Below are 19,498 nucleotides of genomic sequence, written 5' to 3' on the forward strand. Positions count from 1 at the left end.
GGACCCAAAACGTCCACTCTGAAATGACTTGATACAAACAGGCCTTATATGATACAAACAGGCCTCATATGTGGTGATGGCTGATCATTTGACTAACTAACTACTAACTAACTAAGTTTTAGAAGAGGAAATCAGATCCTTGACTACGTTAAAGCCCATGTGAAGTACTAATAGAGCAAAATGTACCTAAGCTTCAACAGTAAAAGTACTAAATTTAAAATGTGGTTCAATTGATGTGGTTTTAATTTGCAGCTGATCCAAACGAGTCTGTAAAAACTGCTGCAATGTCTTTGTCCTCCTGAACGTAGGTATTTTCATGGTTTCAGTGGAGATACAGGATTTGATGTATAGGTTATTATCTGCAATATTATCTGCAATTTATACTTCATGTATCAAAAGTAAAAATTAGTGGATTATTATGTATTAGCATTATAATTGCTTAGCATTTTTATATAACTGGTTGGGGTCATTTTGACTTTTACTTAAGTACATTTTGAAGTGCAGGGCTTTTACATGTAATGGAGTATTTGGAGTACACTGTGGTGGTACTACTACTTTGAGTAAAGGGTCTGAATACTTCTTCCACCACACTACAAGCTGCAAAAGAACAAGTTATTACCAGTCAGATAAAAGTAGTGGATTAAAATTTGGTGGAGTAAAAGTATGATGTTGCACAAAATGACAGCGGCGGAAGGAGTATTCAGATCCTGTAACGACACAGAGTTCGGTACACAGGTAAGCAGTCAGACAAGGCAGATAGATCCAGTAGGGAGTAGGCAGAGGGAAACACACAAGGGCAGGAAGTGAAGTGTCTGAAAGGAGAGGAGAGGTAAGTACTACAAAATAAAACAGGAAATGTGCAACATGGAACATAAAAAAATAAGACAACAGACTAATGAACAGAGAGAGACGTTACAGACCCTTTACTCAAGTGAAAGTACCAATACCACAATGCAAAAAATGTGACATAGGCTAAAAGTACAGAAGTACAATCAGATAAATGCACTTACAGTATCAAAAGTAAAAGTACCGCTGCGACTGATATATTATTATATATGTCATTATTTAACTACTTTATATGCTGTTGTGTGTTTAAGCTACAACAATGAATTGTATTTTATAAACTGATATTGATGTTTTGTAAAGTCTTAATCTGAAAAGTAACGAGTAACTAAGGTGTTAATAAACGTTTAAAGAATAAACGTGGTGGAGTAAAAAGTACAATCTTTCCCTCTGAAATGTAGTAGAGTAGAAGTATAAAGTAGCATGAAATGTAAATACTCAAGTAAAGTACAAGTACTTAGTTACTCTCCACCTCTGGTTTTAAGGCAGGCTACATTAATAGAGTATCTCCATTTTGTGCAACGTCGTTTTTTCAGTTAACCGCGTGGTATCAGGGCCTCAGATCTGCACTTTAGTAATAGTGTAAATGTTGTTATCTTTAGTTCAGTATCAGCGGATTTACAGCCTTTTCTCGTTTGTTCTCTTTGCTCCGTTTAGGTTTAAGGCATTTCGTGTTTTTTGCAAAGATAACTTGGCCACACCTGAATCCAGTCATCCCTACAATCCAAATCTACAACTTCAAATCACGACAGTTTGGATAACTTCACACTTCAAAGGTCCCAATGAAAAGAGACCCTGCAGGCACAGGATTTTCCAGGAGACAAGGAGGAGCTGCTTCTATCACCGTCATCCCTTTATTACTGATGGACTTCATGGAGCTCAGATGGAGGTCCGGCCTTTACTCACATGTTCTACTACAACAGAAGGACAGTAGATCCTTTACTTAAGAAAAAGTAGTTCTACCACAGTGTTTATAATAACCTGTGACAATTAATTCGATTTTACAAGCCTATATGTTTTAATAATACTTCCGTCTGAAATGTGGTGGAGTAGATATGAAGTATATAAAGTATCATACAATGGAAACACTTCAAAACTGTACAAAAGTGTAGTATTGAGTAAATGTACTTAGTTACTTTCTACCACTGCAGATAGATGGTTTCAACCTAAAATTTGGAGAATAAAACCTAATGTAGGCTGTGATATTCTTTTAGGGACTTAAAGTCTTGATTATTTAGATTTAAATAAAATAAGTAAAATAAGAATATTTAAGGTCTGTAATAAGTCTTCATTGTTAAGTTATTTAAAAAACACACTGGACTTCTCAGATATAAAGACTTTAATGAACCCGCGTAGGGTTACTCGTTACATATTTATTTATAATACAATCCCTCTGTGCCATATGTGTCCTTGCATGTTTACTTGTTCACTGATGTGCTTTTAATTGCTGCATGTTAATATGTGCTCTGTGTTTCATGTGCATGTCTTTACTGTTTGTTTAAACTGATTTTATTCAAGATGCATCTTCAACATTAACTTTAACTAGTTGTATTAGCAGATCAAAATACATGATTGCTTCATCTGCCCTCCCTCGAACACACCTGTTTTATGTTGTCCTTTAGCTGGCTCTTCTGCAGTTTGTCTGTGGATCAATGGGCATTATCCCTTCAAGGGAGTAATAAATGGGAATCTAACAAGCATATATCAATTTTTAAATAATACTTGGCCACCTATGGCCCTAATGTGTCACATCAGGGACGTTACTATTGAATTTTTCAATTTATTTTACAGTTTATATCCCAAAATGATAATTACTATATCCCCTTGAGCCTCCCAATTAGACAAACAATTAATTACTGACAAAAATTGCATCTCTAATAAGTTAATAATAACGTTTGTTTGTCTATTCACCTTTAACCCACAGAAATTTAAGCAACACATGAATACTATTTTGTACACATTTATTACAAGAAATTAAATAAATTGAACACTTTAAATAAGTTAATTGCTACATTACAATAAATAGTAATTTGTTTACCCTCATTCTTTAAAGGACAATGAAGTGATGAGTAGCTGACCCTGTTTAACTTAAAAGGCGCCACCAGTTTAGTCTTTCCTCGTCCAGATTTCGTCATTTCACAATGCAGCGTGCGCTCATTGATTGAGGACGTCAAACTGAATAGCGGCCTTCTTTATGCATCAAATGAGAAGTTCAATAAAGGAAAGAAAAGTCCTTACAGTCTCTTAATTGCTTTGTAAATCATTATCAATGGTGTGGATTATACAGCATGATGAAATGTAATGGTTTATGTTGTTCCAATGAGAAATAATACTGGGCTGGAGACAACGATGAGGACGATGATGAAGAGTGAGTGGTGGTGTCACACTGATGACTCAGATGGTGCAGATTTTATCAGCGGTGTTGATTTTATACACCTGGAAAAAAAAAACATCTGAATTAGAAGTCATTTTCTTATTCTTGGTAACCATTCAAGACATCACACCAAATGCCAAAAAAGTAACTAACTGTAACACCATATAATTTAATCAATCACAAGACTGAAAGAAAGTCATCTCAAAAGTTTTGAGGCTTTAATTCTATAATACTGTAACTCCCACATGCCCCAACTGCTTCAGAAAGCTACTCACTTCTTATAGACAAAGCAGTAAATGATGATGGCCAGGACGAAGAAGAGCATGAGTACCCCAAAACTGATGGCAATCAGTTGCTCTAACTCAGGCAGAGTGCGAGAGGGATCGATGAAGAAATGGCAGCGAAGCCCGCTGTACCTGGACGTGCAGCTGCAGACCAGAGACGAGAAATATGTTAAGCGCATTCCAGAGGTGAACACGAACCAACATGTGCAGGTAGATCTGAAGCAGTGTTTTTACTGATCATAACGAAAACGTATTCAGGATGCACAGGGAAGCTAAAGTCAAGGCTTTAACAGAAGTGTTTGCACGTCTTACATGCAAAAAGGTTGGTCGTTGTCTTGGGGGTACATGCACTCTCCACCGTTTTCACAGTAGTTTTCATGTTCGCTTCCACATGAGCTGTGTGAGCGCAGAACCCGAGGTTCCTCCATAGTGCCTGCAGAGAGAGAGAGTAGCTTCATGATTTGTGCCACAAATTAATCAACTGACTAATGTAAAAATACAGGAAGTGATAATTAATGAATGAATCAATTAACAAGGGTGCAAAAATGATAGATACATGATAAGACAACAATTTGAAAATCAAAATTACAATAAACAAAAACTAAACATAACAAACTTATTGACTAATTGATTAGTTTGATAAAAATGAAAATATATATTTTGAGTGAGAGATTATATTTTTCAGTCAGTTGCTTTTGATTAAAAAAAAAATTATATTTTTCAATAGTTATCGTGTTCATTTGCACAAGATGAATCTTAAATCTTGTGCACACAAGTTAATAATCTGTGTACACAAGATAAACATTACATTATATCATTTTTGCAGCTTTGGGTCTCCATAAATTTCAGCTAAATCAGTGAGAACACCTGCCCTCAAATCTATGTCTTTATATTGACACCTACTGTTGCTGAGCTGTGTGGTCAGAGATGAGTTTGACAAATCAGGAGCTGCTGTGGTCTGCAGGCTGTCAGTCAGCAGTGCAGATTGAGCTGCTGTGGTCAGGAGAAGCAGCGCCATCAGTGCTGAGTGGAGGGCTGGAAAACATGGAGGGAAATAACAGAAAATATTCATTTGGATGATTAGATTTGACTGTCTGCAACTTGGTATAACATCATTCCTTTATCTACTTTTCTAAAAAGGCTTACATCACCAACACACACACACATTTCAATAGTAAAAGACGAACACACTAAATTAAACAAAAAACAAAAAATTGGTTTCTCCCCTCATTTTACTCATTTTGAATTTGACACCAAAGAGTAAACTAGAAACTCACCCTTCTCCAGGTGCGTCTGTCTTTGTGCAAACATCTTTCGTCTTCTGTCAGTGTGACGTCTGATGGTCTCAGCTCAACTCCTTCTGCCTGTGCAGTGTGATCACGTACAGGCTTTTGCTGAGCTTATATACTGCGCTCCCAACCACTGAAAATGCCAATCAATGAACTGAGGCGTTTTGAAAAATGAGAAGCATTTCCTTTCAAAAATGTATTTGCATCATTTCCTTTATTTGCACCGCCTCTCTGCATGCAGAGGCAAAGCCTAAAGGTTGATGATGGTGATGGTGGTGGGGGCATGTGGTTACCCAGAAGCTCTTTACATATGCTTTCTTCTTAGGATGTTTTTGAACCCACGCAATCCTCTGGCAGATTGATGGTTTCACTCCTTCACTGTTTTAAGAATTTGCTTCATTGGTGATTACAGGTGTTGTGAAAGCCTCAGTTCCTTCAGAGGGGTGATTACAGAAGGACGGTTTTGACAAGATCTTTTTTGTGGCTGCCTCTAATATGACAGGTGAAGAGAATATGCAAAGATCAGATAAAGACATAGGTCCAGTTTTTGCTCCTTTCCTGATCCTTTTTTGCACATTTGTCACTCTTAATTGTTTCAGATAAAAAAAATTATATATAAGAGAAAAACAACCTGAGTGAACACAAAATACAAAATGATAATTTAATTTATATATTAAGGAAAACCTTTATCCAGCACCTATAATACCTATATGGGAAAAAGTAATTGCCCCCTAAACTTAATAACTGGTTGTGCCACCTTTAGCAGCAACAACTACAACCACAAGAAGATGTCACTAGAGAAAAAGTCAGGGTGTCAAGTCATTAAGAGTCATCCTTGGAGGACTGTGGATATCAGCACCATATTGTATTCGGACTGGACCAAAGTAGTGGACCGACCAACCAGCATTACCATACCAGTAGAGATAGAGGACCTTTATTTTAAAGAGAAGCCGCTACCACATGAGTATAATGTCCATGGTTCGAGTTCAGCCGAGGACCTTTGTTGCATGTCATGCCCCTCTCTACATTGTCGATAAAGGCATTTGTGAATCAGGAAAAAAGACTGAGAAATAATAGTATTGGCACAGCATTGTTTTTTATTTAATATTCCTTTTCCAGTGAATCTGGATGTTAAAAAATGAACCAAAACGACTTCAGTAGAAAAAATATGAATCTAAATTCTTAAAAAGTGAACTCTGAAATAAATAACTTAAATAAATAAATGAACAAATTCAAAATATAAACAAAGTACATATCAAGTAAGTTTTCCAGCAGGTATGGAGTCTTGAGCTCATGGATTTTAAAATAAAAGTGTGTGTATGTGTGTGTAAACCTAAATTAAATGATGTATGTGTGTGTGTGTGTGTGTGTGTGTGTGTGTGTGTGTGCATACACTGTTTGTACTGTATATCATTCAATAAAACGAATGGCTTTATAATGTGTGTGTTTAATGCATCAGCGCGTTTCTGGCAGCAGTCACAGTGTTCTTCATCAGCATGGCGACTGTCATCGGACCCACACCTCCGGGAACAGGTGTGATGAAACCTGCCTTCTCCTTCACTCCTACAACAAGTCAAACAGTTGATGTCAAACATGGGTCAAGTTACATTGTTTGTATTTCGAGAACCAGAGCTATGACTGACACATATCTCTATATGTCTGTTTAACCTTTTTCTTATTTACCTTCAAAGTCCACGTCACCGATGAGTCGGAGTTTCCCCGTTTTCGGGTCCAGGATACGGTTTATGCCCACGTCAATGACTGCTGCGCCCTCTTTTACCATATCGGCTGTGATCAGCCTGGGAACACCTATGCACAGAAACCAAGGAGGGGTTCAAGGACAATTATTTTAATTACACCATCACATGGGTGTGAGAACTTCAGCTACTGCACGGTAACCCATGGACACATCATGGCTCTATTAATCTTCTTGGGGGCCTCTCTGTGAAAAATAAAAGACATAACCCACATCAGAACAGAGATAACGGTTCTGCAGGTTCCATTAAGATCATAACAAAGTCACTGAACGGAGAGCTGTCTTTTCGTTCCTTCCTTTTAATCACAGGTTCAAGTGGAATAACGTGACAACACTTTGCCTCACGCGTTGATACCTCAGCTGACTGTCTACAAGGAAGGAAATAATTGAGAATTGTATATTTATGTTGATAACCACTCCACTTTCAAGTTGGCTGCCAGAAAGCTGTCAATTTGAACTCCTCAGGCTGCAATTACAGCTACAATGGGATTAAGTCTGAGTCAAAGAACAATTAAGAACCAGATCTAACTTTAGAAAATACCACTGCTCATGTACAGTACAGCACACAGACATCAGAGAAACTCAGTGACAAGAGAAGGAACTGCAATTACAAGTTCCACAACTATTAAATCCCCAACACAAACTTCATTTTCAACAACACTAAACCCAAACACATGCTAATTCCCAAGTGACATGAGTTTTTGATAGTTGTACACTGGATGGCTGGGGTTCTCGTAATCATATTATTATATTATATTATATTATATTATATATATTATGTTATTTCCAAAAGTAAAAACGGTTGGATGAAAAGAAAATGAGGTGCCCTTCCCAGAGAGCTGCTTTTAGTCATCAGGGAAAAGCCTAGTTATTACAAAGAAAGTACAACATGGCACCCCCTAAGGCATATACAATTACTAAAGAGACTTTCGACAGATAGTCCTGCCCTGCATTGATGGATTGTCTCACATTCCAGCTCCTACAGATCACTATTGTTCTTCAAGAAAGCTGTAATCCGTGACCACACTTGGAGCAGAGTAACAGGTAAAATACTGAAACTTAAGTTTTGATTGTTTGGATTCAGGCGAGATCACTTCAAGTAAGGGCTGGTGAGCACTTTCACAATCGTTCCTGCTCGTTGCGTTACCAGGACACATAATTCCCTCAGTGGAAGTTTCAATATAACCACTTGGCATCAGAAAACCGGTTCAAGGAGTGTACACTAATCCTCTACAATTAAACAATATCCAGTTATTTGAAAGTGAAAACAAAGATGAACTATACATTTCTTACTTACACTGTGTGTTGTAAATGTCCATTTGATTTTGCAGTGACCACATGGTTCACCTTTGACCTAACGTCTTCATTGCAATTGTGCTTATAATACATTGGACTATTAAAATGGACACTGCAGGGCTTCCTGTTAGACACAGACTGTCAAACTGCAACCTCACGAGAAAATGAGAGAAATTAGTTTTTACAAAATCAAAAGGCAAAAATCTGATTTAAAAATTATTTATGTTAACTTAATTGACTCCACTCAAAATTGTCTTGAACTGATATGAACAGAAATAGCCTATTATGGATTAAATATATAAAAACCCACATGAATGCACTTCCAAATCCCAAACTAATGCTCCATGTTACAATACAGTGCAATATATTGGTCAACGGGCATCATTTTAGTGCACCAATAACATAATTAGATAAAAAAATGTAATCAGCAAATATTTTAATAATCATTGAATTGTTAAACAAAGGGCTTTTGTTTTGCATACATGTCAAACAGTCATTATTTTCCGACATTTTACAGGCCAAACAATTCATTGAGAAATGAATCAGCAGATTAATAGATACTGAAAATAATTGTTAGTTGCAGCCCTGAGACGAACTGAAATTTTGTGAAATCCTATGCATGATTTTGTATTAATCAATTTGAAAGACTTTTCTCCTCTTGGTAATCAGTTTTTAAACTGTAAAATAAAATACATGTGTCTTAATGGTGTCTGGGGTGTAATTACCTGCAGCTGCGATAATGACATCAGCCAGGCTGGTTAGCTCCTTCAGTTGTTCCTTCGGTGTGCATCTGTGGGCAATGGTCACCGTGGCATCACCTGAGAGGAAACAGGACTTTTTTTGGGTCAATTCACCAAAATCGAGCAAAAATAATAAAAATAGCAAAATATTTTGGTTTCATGGGCAAAGGTTTGGAGATATGAGATATATATGTAACTGAAATTTCTGCCACATACAATGTGGGTGAATTCAATTTCATATGTGACACTAGCAAATTTTAAGTAAACGTTTGAAATGTCGCAAAAAATAAATGGGACTGACAGATAACACTGTAAATTCACTCGACACTAAATAGTCAGAGAAGCATGCTGCAGTATGAAAAAGAAACGTGTCAGAGTTTTTACAAGCTTGGAAAAGTAGAAGAAAGCAGTTTTTGCTCAGGGCATGCAATTTCTTAGTGCTGCGAGCAGGACAAACAAAATTCCATTCACCTCCATTGTATCGAGTTGGTGGTTTCAGATGAGGATATCTCAAAACCTAAAAACTAAATCTCCCTGTATGGCTCAGTAGCACTAGCGGTAAGACCAAGATTAGAGAAAGAAAAAATATATATATACACTATCAGTCAAAAGTTTTAGAACACCCCAATTTTTCCAGTTTTTTATTGAAAATCATGCAGTTTAATGTCTCATTGTACTCTGAAATGAAAGCATAGAACAAATAAACAATTGAAGTTAAAAAAGAAATCATCGAATCAATTTATAAACCAAAATGTATTCTAAACTTTTGACTCATCAAAGTAGCCACCTTTGGCAGATATAACAGCTGAACACACTTGTGGCATTCTTTCTACAATGGAAATCAAATATTCTTCAGAAAGTACTGCCCAACTCTGTTGCAGAAGTTCCCATCAATGTGTGGCACTTGTAGATTGCTTTGCTTTCACTCTTCTGTCCAGTTCATCCCAAACCAGCTCGATGAGGTTTAAGTCTGGAGACTGTGCTGGCCACTCCATGTTTTCAAGCTTACCATCTTGTTCTTTTTTCCTAAGGTAGTTCTGGCATAGCTTGGACTTATGTTTTGGGTCATTATCTTGCTGTAGGATGAACCCCTGACCAACTAGGCGCATACCAGAGGATACTGCATGGCGCTGCAGAATGCTGTGGTAGCCGTTTTGGTTCAGTGTGCCTCTCACTCTGTACAAGTCACCGACCCTGGATCCAGCAAACAGCCCCAGACCATCACGCTTCCTTCTCCATGTTGACAGTTGATGTCACACACTGAGGAACCATCCTTTCGCCTACTCGACAGCGTACAAAAATCCTGTGTGATGAACCGAAGATTTCAGATTTTGATTCATCAGTCCATAACACCTTCTTCCAGTCTTCAGTAGTCCATTGGCGGTGTTTCATGGCCCAGGCAAGCCTCTTTTTCTTATTCTGACGTCTTAGCAATGGCTTTCTTACTGCAACTCGACCTGTCAAACCCGTAACTCGAAGTCTTATCTTCACAGTTGAAACTGAGACTTGCTTACTACGACCACTATAAAGCTGTGCTTGAAGCCTGTGAGCCGCCTATCGTGCAAGCTGTTGACTCCCAGAAACTTGTCTTCTGATTCTGTTGTGGCTTTGGGTCTGCCAGATCTCTTCCTGTCAGAGTTTCCCCCAGTTTCTGAGTGCCTTTTGATGGTGAAGGAAACTGTACTCACTGACACCTTGACTTTCTTTGCAATATCTCTGTAGGAAAGACCTACATTTTTAAGTGTTATGATGGTCTGTCTCTCTTCCATTGTTAATTGCCTTTTCCTCGCCATTTTTATAGCAACACACTACTTTCTGCAGTACAATACTGTTCAAATAATGCTCACGAGGGTATGGTACCACAGTGTGTTCCAACACTACTTTTATGCAGACAGAGGGGGTTGTAAGTAATCAAGAAAAGTTGGGACACCTGTAGGAATTGGTAGCACCAACTTTCAAGGCTTGATCAACCTCCATTGCTGCAGAACAGCTTTAAGTTGTTAACCCATTTCTTGTTCCCTGAAAAAGGCCTTTTTGTATAATTCTGAAATGTACATTATTTTTCAGTTTTGGGTAACCTTACCTTTTTTTTAACCTCTGGAAGTTCACCACTTACCTTTGTACCATTTCAAGCTATTCATTGGACTTGAACTGCTTGAATTTCAATAAAAAACTGGAAAAATTGGGGTGTTCTAAAACTTTTGACCGGTAGTGTATATATATTTCTACATAATTACATTCTACATTTAAACAGTGATGCATTCTCCAGTGCACTGCATGGCAGGTGGTGGTGGGGTAATGACACGACATAGTGAATAATTAATGAGGAGAAGCAACATTGGGAAAGTAATCCTAAATCTTTAAGAGATGTGACGTCCTGCATAGTCATAACTGTGACCAGGAGGACAGGTGTGGAGCGGGAAGGAAATCGCACAGGGAGGGCTTCTACTAAGATAAGAATGAAAGGGAAGGAAAGGCAAGTCGGAGCACATCAAGCCTCCAGGTCACATACCTAATGGGAAGGAATAGTAGAGCGTAACAGCCAGTAAGTTTCCAACATGCACAAAATTCTGTTACACAAAAATTGTTTTGTTCAATCCAACATCTTTTAAGATGTACCTGGGTTATATTTTGACATTCTTTCACTTGCGTTTCACGAGTTTCCAGTTCAGTAAAATGGCATGTATCAGAAGCATTACATACCCAAGCTAAGCTAACCAGCTGCTGGCTATAGCATTAGGTATATAAGCAGAACATTTGGTTTGCACACAGCTGCTACTGAGTTGTTTACACCTTTGTGTTGATCTGACCTGTAATACTGCTGTACTTCGATGGGTCAAACATATGTTGTTGCTTAATCTAAACAGCAAATTCCATGCATTGCCTTTCCCTTCTTCCTACACCCTTATAAGGACAGTTGATCCGTCTGCTAGCAATGCACGATGCCAAAAGTCCCGCCCTGTTCGGACTTTTTCTTCACGCTCCCTGTTTTTTTTCCTCTTTGAATTCTTCCGGCAGGACGTGCATCAGCATTTAATGTTTGATTAAAAAGGTGAGCAGCCAGTCCTGACAAAAGCTGCACCAAATATCTTTCAGGGAAAGCCAAGATGGTGCAATATAATTTGCCAATATCAGCAGCAATCCAATAATATCACTATGCTGACTCATCTGCACAGACAGATAAACATACACATGCATATCTGCAGACACACACACACACACACACACACACACTTACCCCCGGGGCGTTCATGGTTGCGATCAGTGTGCAGCAACATTGCGATGGGCATTCCAACATTTTTGGAGCGACCAGCGACCAGCACATTCTTTCCCACCGTCTCAATACCTGCACAGACACATTTTTCAGGGGAAAATAGGTTTAATAACTGATGCATGACTGACTGCACTGCTCAGCTGAGACAAAGGTGTGCAAGGAGCAAAATTGTTTGATAAACACAAAATTAAATTAATAAAAATATCATTAAGAGAGCCTGGAGCAGTACTTCACCTTTGACTGATCACATAGACACATGGTGGGAGGTTATTCTGCCAGTTGCACCACAAACTGGCTCCACAATGTCTGTGACAATTACTACATCTATTGTCGGCTGACACAAAAGCCATTAAAGTGATTGATAGCTGGGGGACAGGTATGTGTATATTAGACAGACACCGCAGTTGATAAAGTTCATATCAAATATATGAATGTTGTCCATTCGTGTTGTCAATTGACAAAAAGTCTATGAAACTTGATTTTTTTCCCAATGCTTTAATCTCTTTTTTCAGGTGTGGTAGGATATCCTACCTTAGGCACCTAATTTCATTACTATGCATACTGCCTGGAGTCTTTGAAACACCCTGAGCATTCAGATGGACAAGTAGATTACACTGCAGGATTTGCTTTGCTGGAGGGAACATCACAAACTATCTTAGCTTGACAGTCAACACTGCCTCTACTCCTCCTTGTCCAAAAAGCCCAGTGTGTCCATGTAGTGCGGAGACTGAGTGAGAGAGAAAAACCTTCACCCTCCCATCCTCAACATATTCTTAAAAAGGGACAACAGGGACTAAGCCGCTTCAACACTGTCTCGTATGGGAAAAGCAAAAATTCTCTGATAGCTGATAGTGAAAACAGCCATCAGGGTCTCCTGCTCCTCCATAGAGGGCACTTATCATTAACACCATCACCATCATCAACACTGCATACAAAAAGCCTCCAACATTGTCAAGGACACTCCCCACACTCTCACTGACTCTTTCTCCCTGCTTTCTGGAAGGGGGTACAAAGCCATCTAAACTTTTACTGCCAGACTATGTAAAAACTTTTCCATTTTGATTGAAGGTTTAGCTCTGCTTGTACATGAACAACAGCACCCTCTACCTGGTTTGATGAGTAAAGCAACAAAGGAGTTACTTCACATGGAAACCAGTTTTCTCACATTATAATTTTTTTTTCCATGTAGCATTTCTTTAATTTTTGCATGTACAGTCAGAATCTAAATCACCTCACATTCGGCCTAAGTTCTTAATTTCCACAATATTTACACGCTTACTTGTGATGTAAGTTTGGTCCAGTGCATTTACACAGTGGACAGATTTGAGGTGTAAGTGGGAAAATTATTGTTAGGCGCCATCTTGTGGTACAGACATGAAAGACAGACATGCTCCACCCTTCGTCTCCTGAGATGACTTTTAAAAATGTTGTAATTGAAGATCAAACGTGCTGAGGTTTGATGAGTAAAATATGAGCACAGTGTGAGTTACAGAGCCAAATTACTCTAACAGGGATGACAATGCCGCTGGCACTTTGGGTGGAAAGCAATTTACTGTAAATCTGCTGCTACTAAGTAATATTAAGATTGATGAAACATTTTAATGAATAATACCATAAAATAATGATCATGAAAAAACAAGTTGCACTGAACACGACCTTGAGAAATATTGAAATTCAACTTCATTCAATTCAATAGATCTTCAAAGCCCCCTACTGATCATACTGGGCAAAAACGCAACATTAAAAAAAAAACAATACAAACACCATGAAAACCAGGGCACAAACACAGTAGGAAAAATGTAGTTATAAAATGTGTCATGAAGCTACAAAGAGGATTTTGTGGTTTACCTGCTCTTTTGATGATCTCCCAGACTGCTGCAGGTGTGGCAGGCACCATGGATCTCTGGTCCAGACACAGCTTACCGATGTTCACAATATGGAAGCCATCCACATCCTTCTCTGGAGCGATGGCATTACATACTGCTCGCTCATTGATGTGCTCTGACGAGGGGAGGGAGTAGAACAGATACTCAATTATATAACGTATAATTACAATTCAAGTTTAAAAAAATGTAAAAAAGTGTAAGGAACAAATACTATACTATAATTTACTATAATGGAAATTTACTTATTTAACTAAAGGCCACCATCATTCAATTTTCACACAGCTTCCACAATGATTTTTCGCATGTTAGGAAAGACTTATTTGGATGCGATCAATGCAAATTGAACTGTACAGACCAGCTCATTTGTTTAACTTTGACATCGGTGAGGAAAACTCATGTGCAGCTGCGGCGCCTGTGTTTACCGGGAAGTGGCAGCTGCACCAACAGGCCGCTGACCCTCCAGTCACGGTTCATCTTGTCAATCAGCTCCAGCAACTCCTCCTGGGAGACCGAGCTCGGCCGCACCACTGTGTCACTGGAAATACCTGGAGAGCACATACACATCACACACAGTCCACATTCAAAATGTTGCCATGTGCATGTTAGTTTACAGTTTTAACATTCATTTTGCTTATGAAAAATGTGTTGATCCATATGTCCATGCATGCCTAAAAATGTAAAACACAATAGGTAGATCTTTGTTAAAGTATGTTTGTTGATCTGCATGATACATATTATGCCTACAGTGTTCAGGAATGCATGTAATGCTCATATCTGACCCAGGATGCTGGCTGCCCGGGTCTTGTTCTTAACATAGGTACGACTGGCTGGGTCGTCCCCCACTAAGACCACTCCTAGGTGGGGTCTCATGTTGCCCTGAGCTACCAGCTCTTCCACATCACGCTGGATTTCTCTGTGGAGCTGACGAGCCAACTCTGTCCCCGAAATCACCACAGCAGCATGCCTGGAGAGGTAAATCGTAAAGACGTGAATTAATGCACATACAACACACACGACATCACGGGTTGCAAAACAGACCTAAAGCCAAAAATATTTATCACACATTATTCCAAATAAATCTGTGACGACTAGATGATTAATCAGTTTGTTGATTGACAGAAATTTTATCAGCAACAATTTTAATAATTGATTAATCTGAGTCATTGTCAAGCAAAAATGCCCAAAATTAACTGGTCCCAGCTTCTCAAATGTGAAAATATTCTGGTATTCTGTTATAGTGGATTGAATATCTTGCAATTTGAAGATGTCAACCTGGGCGCTGCCCTTGTGTATAGTATACAGTAGATCACAACGCGTGTAGAAAGAGATGCACACTTGCACATCAACTGAACACATTTTTAATCATGGCGCAAGGGATGGCCGAGTCGCTCCGTCCACCACTTTGGTCCAGACTAGGAATATCTCAATAACTATTAAATGGATTACCATGAAATGTGGTCGTGGTCCTCAGAGGATGAATCCTACAAACTTTGGTGATCTCCTGGCTTTTCATCTAGCGCCACCATGAGGTTGAAAGTTGTGGTTTTAAGTGAAATATTCCATCTGGATGAATTGTCATCTCTTTTGTGATGCCCTAACTCATCTAGCATTTAAGGTACCTTTTAAGGCGTTTTTAAACGTTAATTTGCAGTTTTTAACAAAGCAAACTAGTTTAACAGCAACACTTCAGAGGCGTAGTACACCTGGTGTTTTTTGTTTTTTGGTGTATGCTGCTACAAATTTAGGTGACAACTAAGGTCAAGTATTTTTGATTTCAAGTAAAATTGTGTGAAAATGGCACCAATGCTATTTGGTGCCCCTAGTCAGACACGGTCTAGCCATTTATCTTTTAATAAAAATGCAACCGTTGGCTTTGGAGCCGCAACGGAAACGACTAACGGTTAGTAACCATAGCGACGAATTAACTCTGCTCTTGTCTTCCGAGTGGAATAATGATGATTTTATTTTTTAAATTGTGGCGGTTAATGAGTGTGTGAGAAGCGGTGAGAAGTCACTGCGGTATGAGCGACATTATTAGCACCGGTGGTTCACCATAACGGCTTAACTGTGGCTAACCGTCCTCTAGCAGCGGCAGCGGCAGCAGCAGCCACCTAAACGTTAAGCTACAACCGGCGAAACTGCGGCGAGTTATATAATAGTGACACGTTCGTTGACAGCGTTGTCGGTTTGGTTTATTCAGACCTGCAATTGACCTCCCAGCTAAAGGGATGTCCGCTAAACCTGCCCTCTCTACCACGAACGGTGAAACCTGCTGTCAATCACCATCTTCGGACACGTGACGGTACGCACGCCTCCACCGGCGCCGAAGCGTCGCTCATCCCTCCTCGGCAAAGTAACACCGTACATTAAAAGAAAAAGACAGCGGTGTTTTAAGCGTGGTGCCATTTACCTCGTCGCCGACTGGTGTAGATGTCTCCTTTGACTCTCGCATTTTCTGTGCATCCGCAGTTTGGCCCGGCAGCAGTGATGGTGTAACGTTAACGGGCTACAAATCCTGAAGGAGGAGCGTAGCGGTGAAACAGAGGCCGCCATGTTTGTGTGTGTGTCGTAGAGCGTGTGTGCGACGTGCGTGTGTGCGTGCACGAGAGGGAGAAAGGGGGGGCAGGGCAGTAAGGCTTGACAATACAGCTGATGAATGATGGGCTCTACTGTCCATACTGCACATGCTGAACATACCTTTGCTCATGAGGAAGAAGGAACATGTTGAGGGAACAGCTGATTGTTTATTATACATTATGTACATTTAATGAAATAGAATATATTCATAAAAGAAGAGCTGCAGTAGGTACACAGCTGTTACAGCAAACATAGACCACATATAACCAATGTTGACAACATAACTAAGGATATTCTTAAGTAGGCTACATTCAAGTACATTTACTCACAGTTAAAGTGAAAAAGAATTAGATTAATGAACTGTTTGTCCATCTGTTCAGGCGATCATGAATATACCATTTTGTGTGGGAAAGAAAGGAAAATATTTTCTGGTAAGGGTTTGCCACAGTGTCAGTATACAAAAAACTGTGAAAGTTAAAGGAATAGGACATTTTTGGGGAATATTCTGATTCGCTGTCTTGCTGAGTTAGATGAGGCGATCCATGTCACTCTCATGTCTGTATGGTAAATAGGAAGGTACCACCAGCAGCCGATTAGCTTAGCTTAACATTTACACCCGAAACACTAACCTGGTTCTGTCCAAAGGCAACAAAATCTGCGGCATCTCTGAAGCTCAGAAAGTCACTGAGCCTGGTACAAAGCCCCCTGTAAAACCACAAATTGTATTTTTTACACCGTTACAATCAAGATATAGTGTTTTAATTAGTATATACTGTATATATACACATATAACAAACTTTGAAGATGCATTTTGCTACGATCACATTTCATGAAAGTCTATGGCTTGTATTGGAGGGTTTGTATACATACTGTTATACATTATATCAGTTACAGTATGTCTTCAGTGACATTTAGATTCTTTCTCTTTTATTTGGGTTTCTATTTTATGGCAGCAGATTTAAGAGTAAATCAAAGTTTAGTCATATAAATATTAAGTTTAGTGATAACCAAAAATGAAAGCAGTGAGTGGCACAGCTATGTCCTGTTTTGCCACAAGATGGCAGCAAATATTTGACGCATTTAACTGAATTGTCTTGGGTCCATTTAAAATGCATGAGATTTTAGAAAGGGGAGTGAGCATCAGGTAACCACCTAGAATATAATGTACAAATCACATGTGTGTTAAGTATCTGAGCGGATGTTCATCCTTTAGCCCACGTTGATCGTGGTATAATCATCAAAAGATGGACACTTACAGTCCCTAAAGGCCCAGAAGGGAGCTGCACAATGGGCTGTTACACGTATCCAGTAGTTCCTGGGAGAACATGTAAAGCAAATGATTCAACAGTCTAAACTTAAAGAAAAGGAACCTGCGTTATGGCCCAAAGCTTGCAGACTGATAAGAAAATAGGGGCAATAAACAATGATAAAAACAATACGGGGACATGGGAAAACATGTCACTTATACAAGCCTGTCTCCTACAAATTACAAAATTAATGTTTTCAGTGTAAACTCTCACAATGAATTCCCTTAATGGAGTATGTGGTTATGGGACATTTGACATGTGATATAACATTTTATACATCAAAACTTTCACACTTGAAATGTCTGAAAACCCCATATTCCCACACAATTTATGAATTAATTACATATTAAATGCTATTTTAACCCAACTATTTATTTTAGATATGAATTTAGTTATTGTCTAAATGTGAAAAGGGCTCCATTTGTGATAAACATGAAAGGGGAGCCAAAAAAAGAGAGTGAATATTGGATTTACATTCATCAGGTGGCCAGAAACACAACTTGTGACTGCTTGTGTTGCTCTGTGTCATGAGCCAGTGATCTTTACAGTCACCTTTTTAAGCGAGGTATATACCTAAACTAACACTCTGGTAACTGTTGAAGTAAGGACTAAACAATCTAGCTCACAGTAGTGTGGGTTATGTAATTGGATTCCAGCATATGGGTGTTGAAAAGTTAAAGGAAAATGTGCAAAGAAAGGCATTTTAGAAAGAGAGTGAAGAAAAGAAAACTTGCATAATAAAATAAACAACTGAGAAAAGATTCAAGTATTCATGCATGAAGCTCAAAACACAAAGACTGTAAAAACATGTGCGTATCACATAGTTCTGAATCATGTTTGGTTGTAGCTGTTCGTATCACTGCAGAAACGTGTTGCTTTCACGAAGCCCTAAAGATTATAGTACATATGACACATTTAGAGTAAAGGTTTGTTTGAGTGGTGGGAGTGTATTCAGAAAATGTGGTTAACACTGCTCCCAGCTAGGCTTGCCTGGACACGAGACTAAAAGAGAATGTATGCATTGTCCTGTGTGACAAAAGCTAAGCTGCAGTTTACTTAATTAATGGCTTTTACATACATGCCCTGTTTGCAGATCTATAGATTAACTCGCTGTCGATGATGATGATGCATTCCAGTTGAAGATGTTGACATAACAGGTGAACAATAATCATAGTGTACATTTGTCACTGAGAACGTCGTAACATGCATGCAATCTGCTGTAAAACAACATTTGAAATATTTCAGATGTTTATTATAACACAGACTGTACAATAAATAATACAGCTGCCAGCTGGAGCTCAATGTGATATGAGAAGACTCCAGGAAAGCAGGAACAAAGAGGATCAATTTCCTGTAACTGTGATGAAGCTGCGATATTTGTTGTGTGACTGTTAAAGAGCAGACAGTACATCTGAAGCACAAGACGTTGACCCTTAAGTGTTTGGCTGACAAATGCTGCTGTGAAAGAAAAGGTTACTTCTTCAAGCTTGCCACACTTGAGTGAAGAGAATAAACTCTGCAATGAAACTGCTCTTTTCATAAAATTGGATCATCTTTAAAAAATGGGAGGCCAATTTTAGTGAGAAGATCACAGATAAGACCTGGGATCATCCATTGAGATAATCCATATACAACCTCCACGTGTTTAATCCAATTCAATATATTTTCTAGAAGTAATTTTGACATCTTTATTGAGAAAAAATAAACAATTCTACCTTTCCATACATAGGTCATAGACCCAGAAACCAAGTTGTTACTTAAGTAAAAGTAACAAAAGTATTATCAGCTAAATGTAATTAAAGTCAAAAGTAAATCAAAAGTACTCATTATGCAGAATGGACCCTTTCACTGTGTTATGTTGTTATAGAATAT

The 19,498-nt window shown here is 38.7% G+C and overlaps 2 protein-coding genes across 2 annotated transcripts; both read right to left on the reverse strand.

Annotated features, from left to right (window-relative positions):
- Positions 1 to 2,787: 2,787 nt before the first annotated feature.
- On the reverse strand, positions 2,788 to 4,905 carry LOC139284252 (epigen-like). Its single transcript, XM_070904460.1, has 5 exons — positions 4,779 to 4,905; positions 4,405 to 4,536; positions 3,814 to 3,934; positions 3,493 to 3,645; positions 2,788 to 3,279 (listed from the first exon to the last, which is right to left on the reverse strand). Exons 1-5 carry the CDS (start codon positions 4,810 to 4,812, stop codon positions 3,225 to 3,227), a joined length of 495 nt encoding a protein of 164 aa, XP_070760561.1. The 5' UTR covers positions 4,813 to 4,905; the 3' UTR covers positions 2,788 to 3,224.
- A 1,203-nt stretch (positions 4,906 to 6,108) lies between these two features.
- On the reverse strand, positions 6,109 to 16,310 carry LOC139284497 (bifunctional methylenetetrahydrofolate dehydrogenase/cyclohydrolase 2, mitochondrial-like). The gene is made up of 8 exons (XM_070904789.1): positions 16,153 to 16,310; positions 14,522 to 14,706; positions 14,165 to 14,287; positions 13,705 to 13,857; positions 11,821 to 11,928; positions 8,568 to 8,660; positions 6,474 to 6,599; positions 6,109 to 6,353 (listed from the first exon to the last, which is right to left on the reverse strand). Exons 1-8 carry the CDS (start codon positions 16,293 to 16,295, stop codon positions 6,238 to 6,240), a joined length of 1,047 nt encoding a protein of 348 aa, XP_070760890.1. The 5' UTR covers positions 16,296 to 16,310; the 3' UTR covers positions 6,109 to 6,237.
- Between the last annotated feature and the right edge of the window lie 3,188 nt (positions 16,311 to 19,498).

This window comes from Enoplosus armatus, chromosome 4 (genome assembly GCF_043641665.1).
Source record: "Enoplosus armatus isolate fEnoArm2 chromosome 4, fEnoArm2.hap1, whole genome shotgun sequence".
Classification (NCBI taxonomy): domain Eukaryota; kingdom Metazoa; phylum Chordata; class Actinopteri; order Centrarchiformes; family Enoplosidae; genus Enoplosus; species Enoplosus armatus.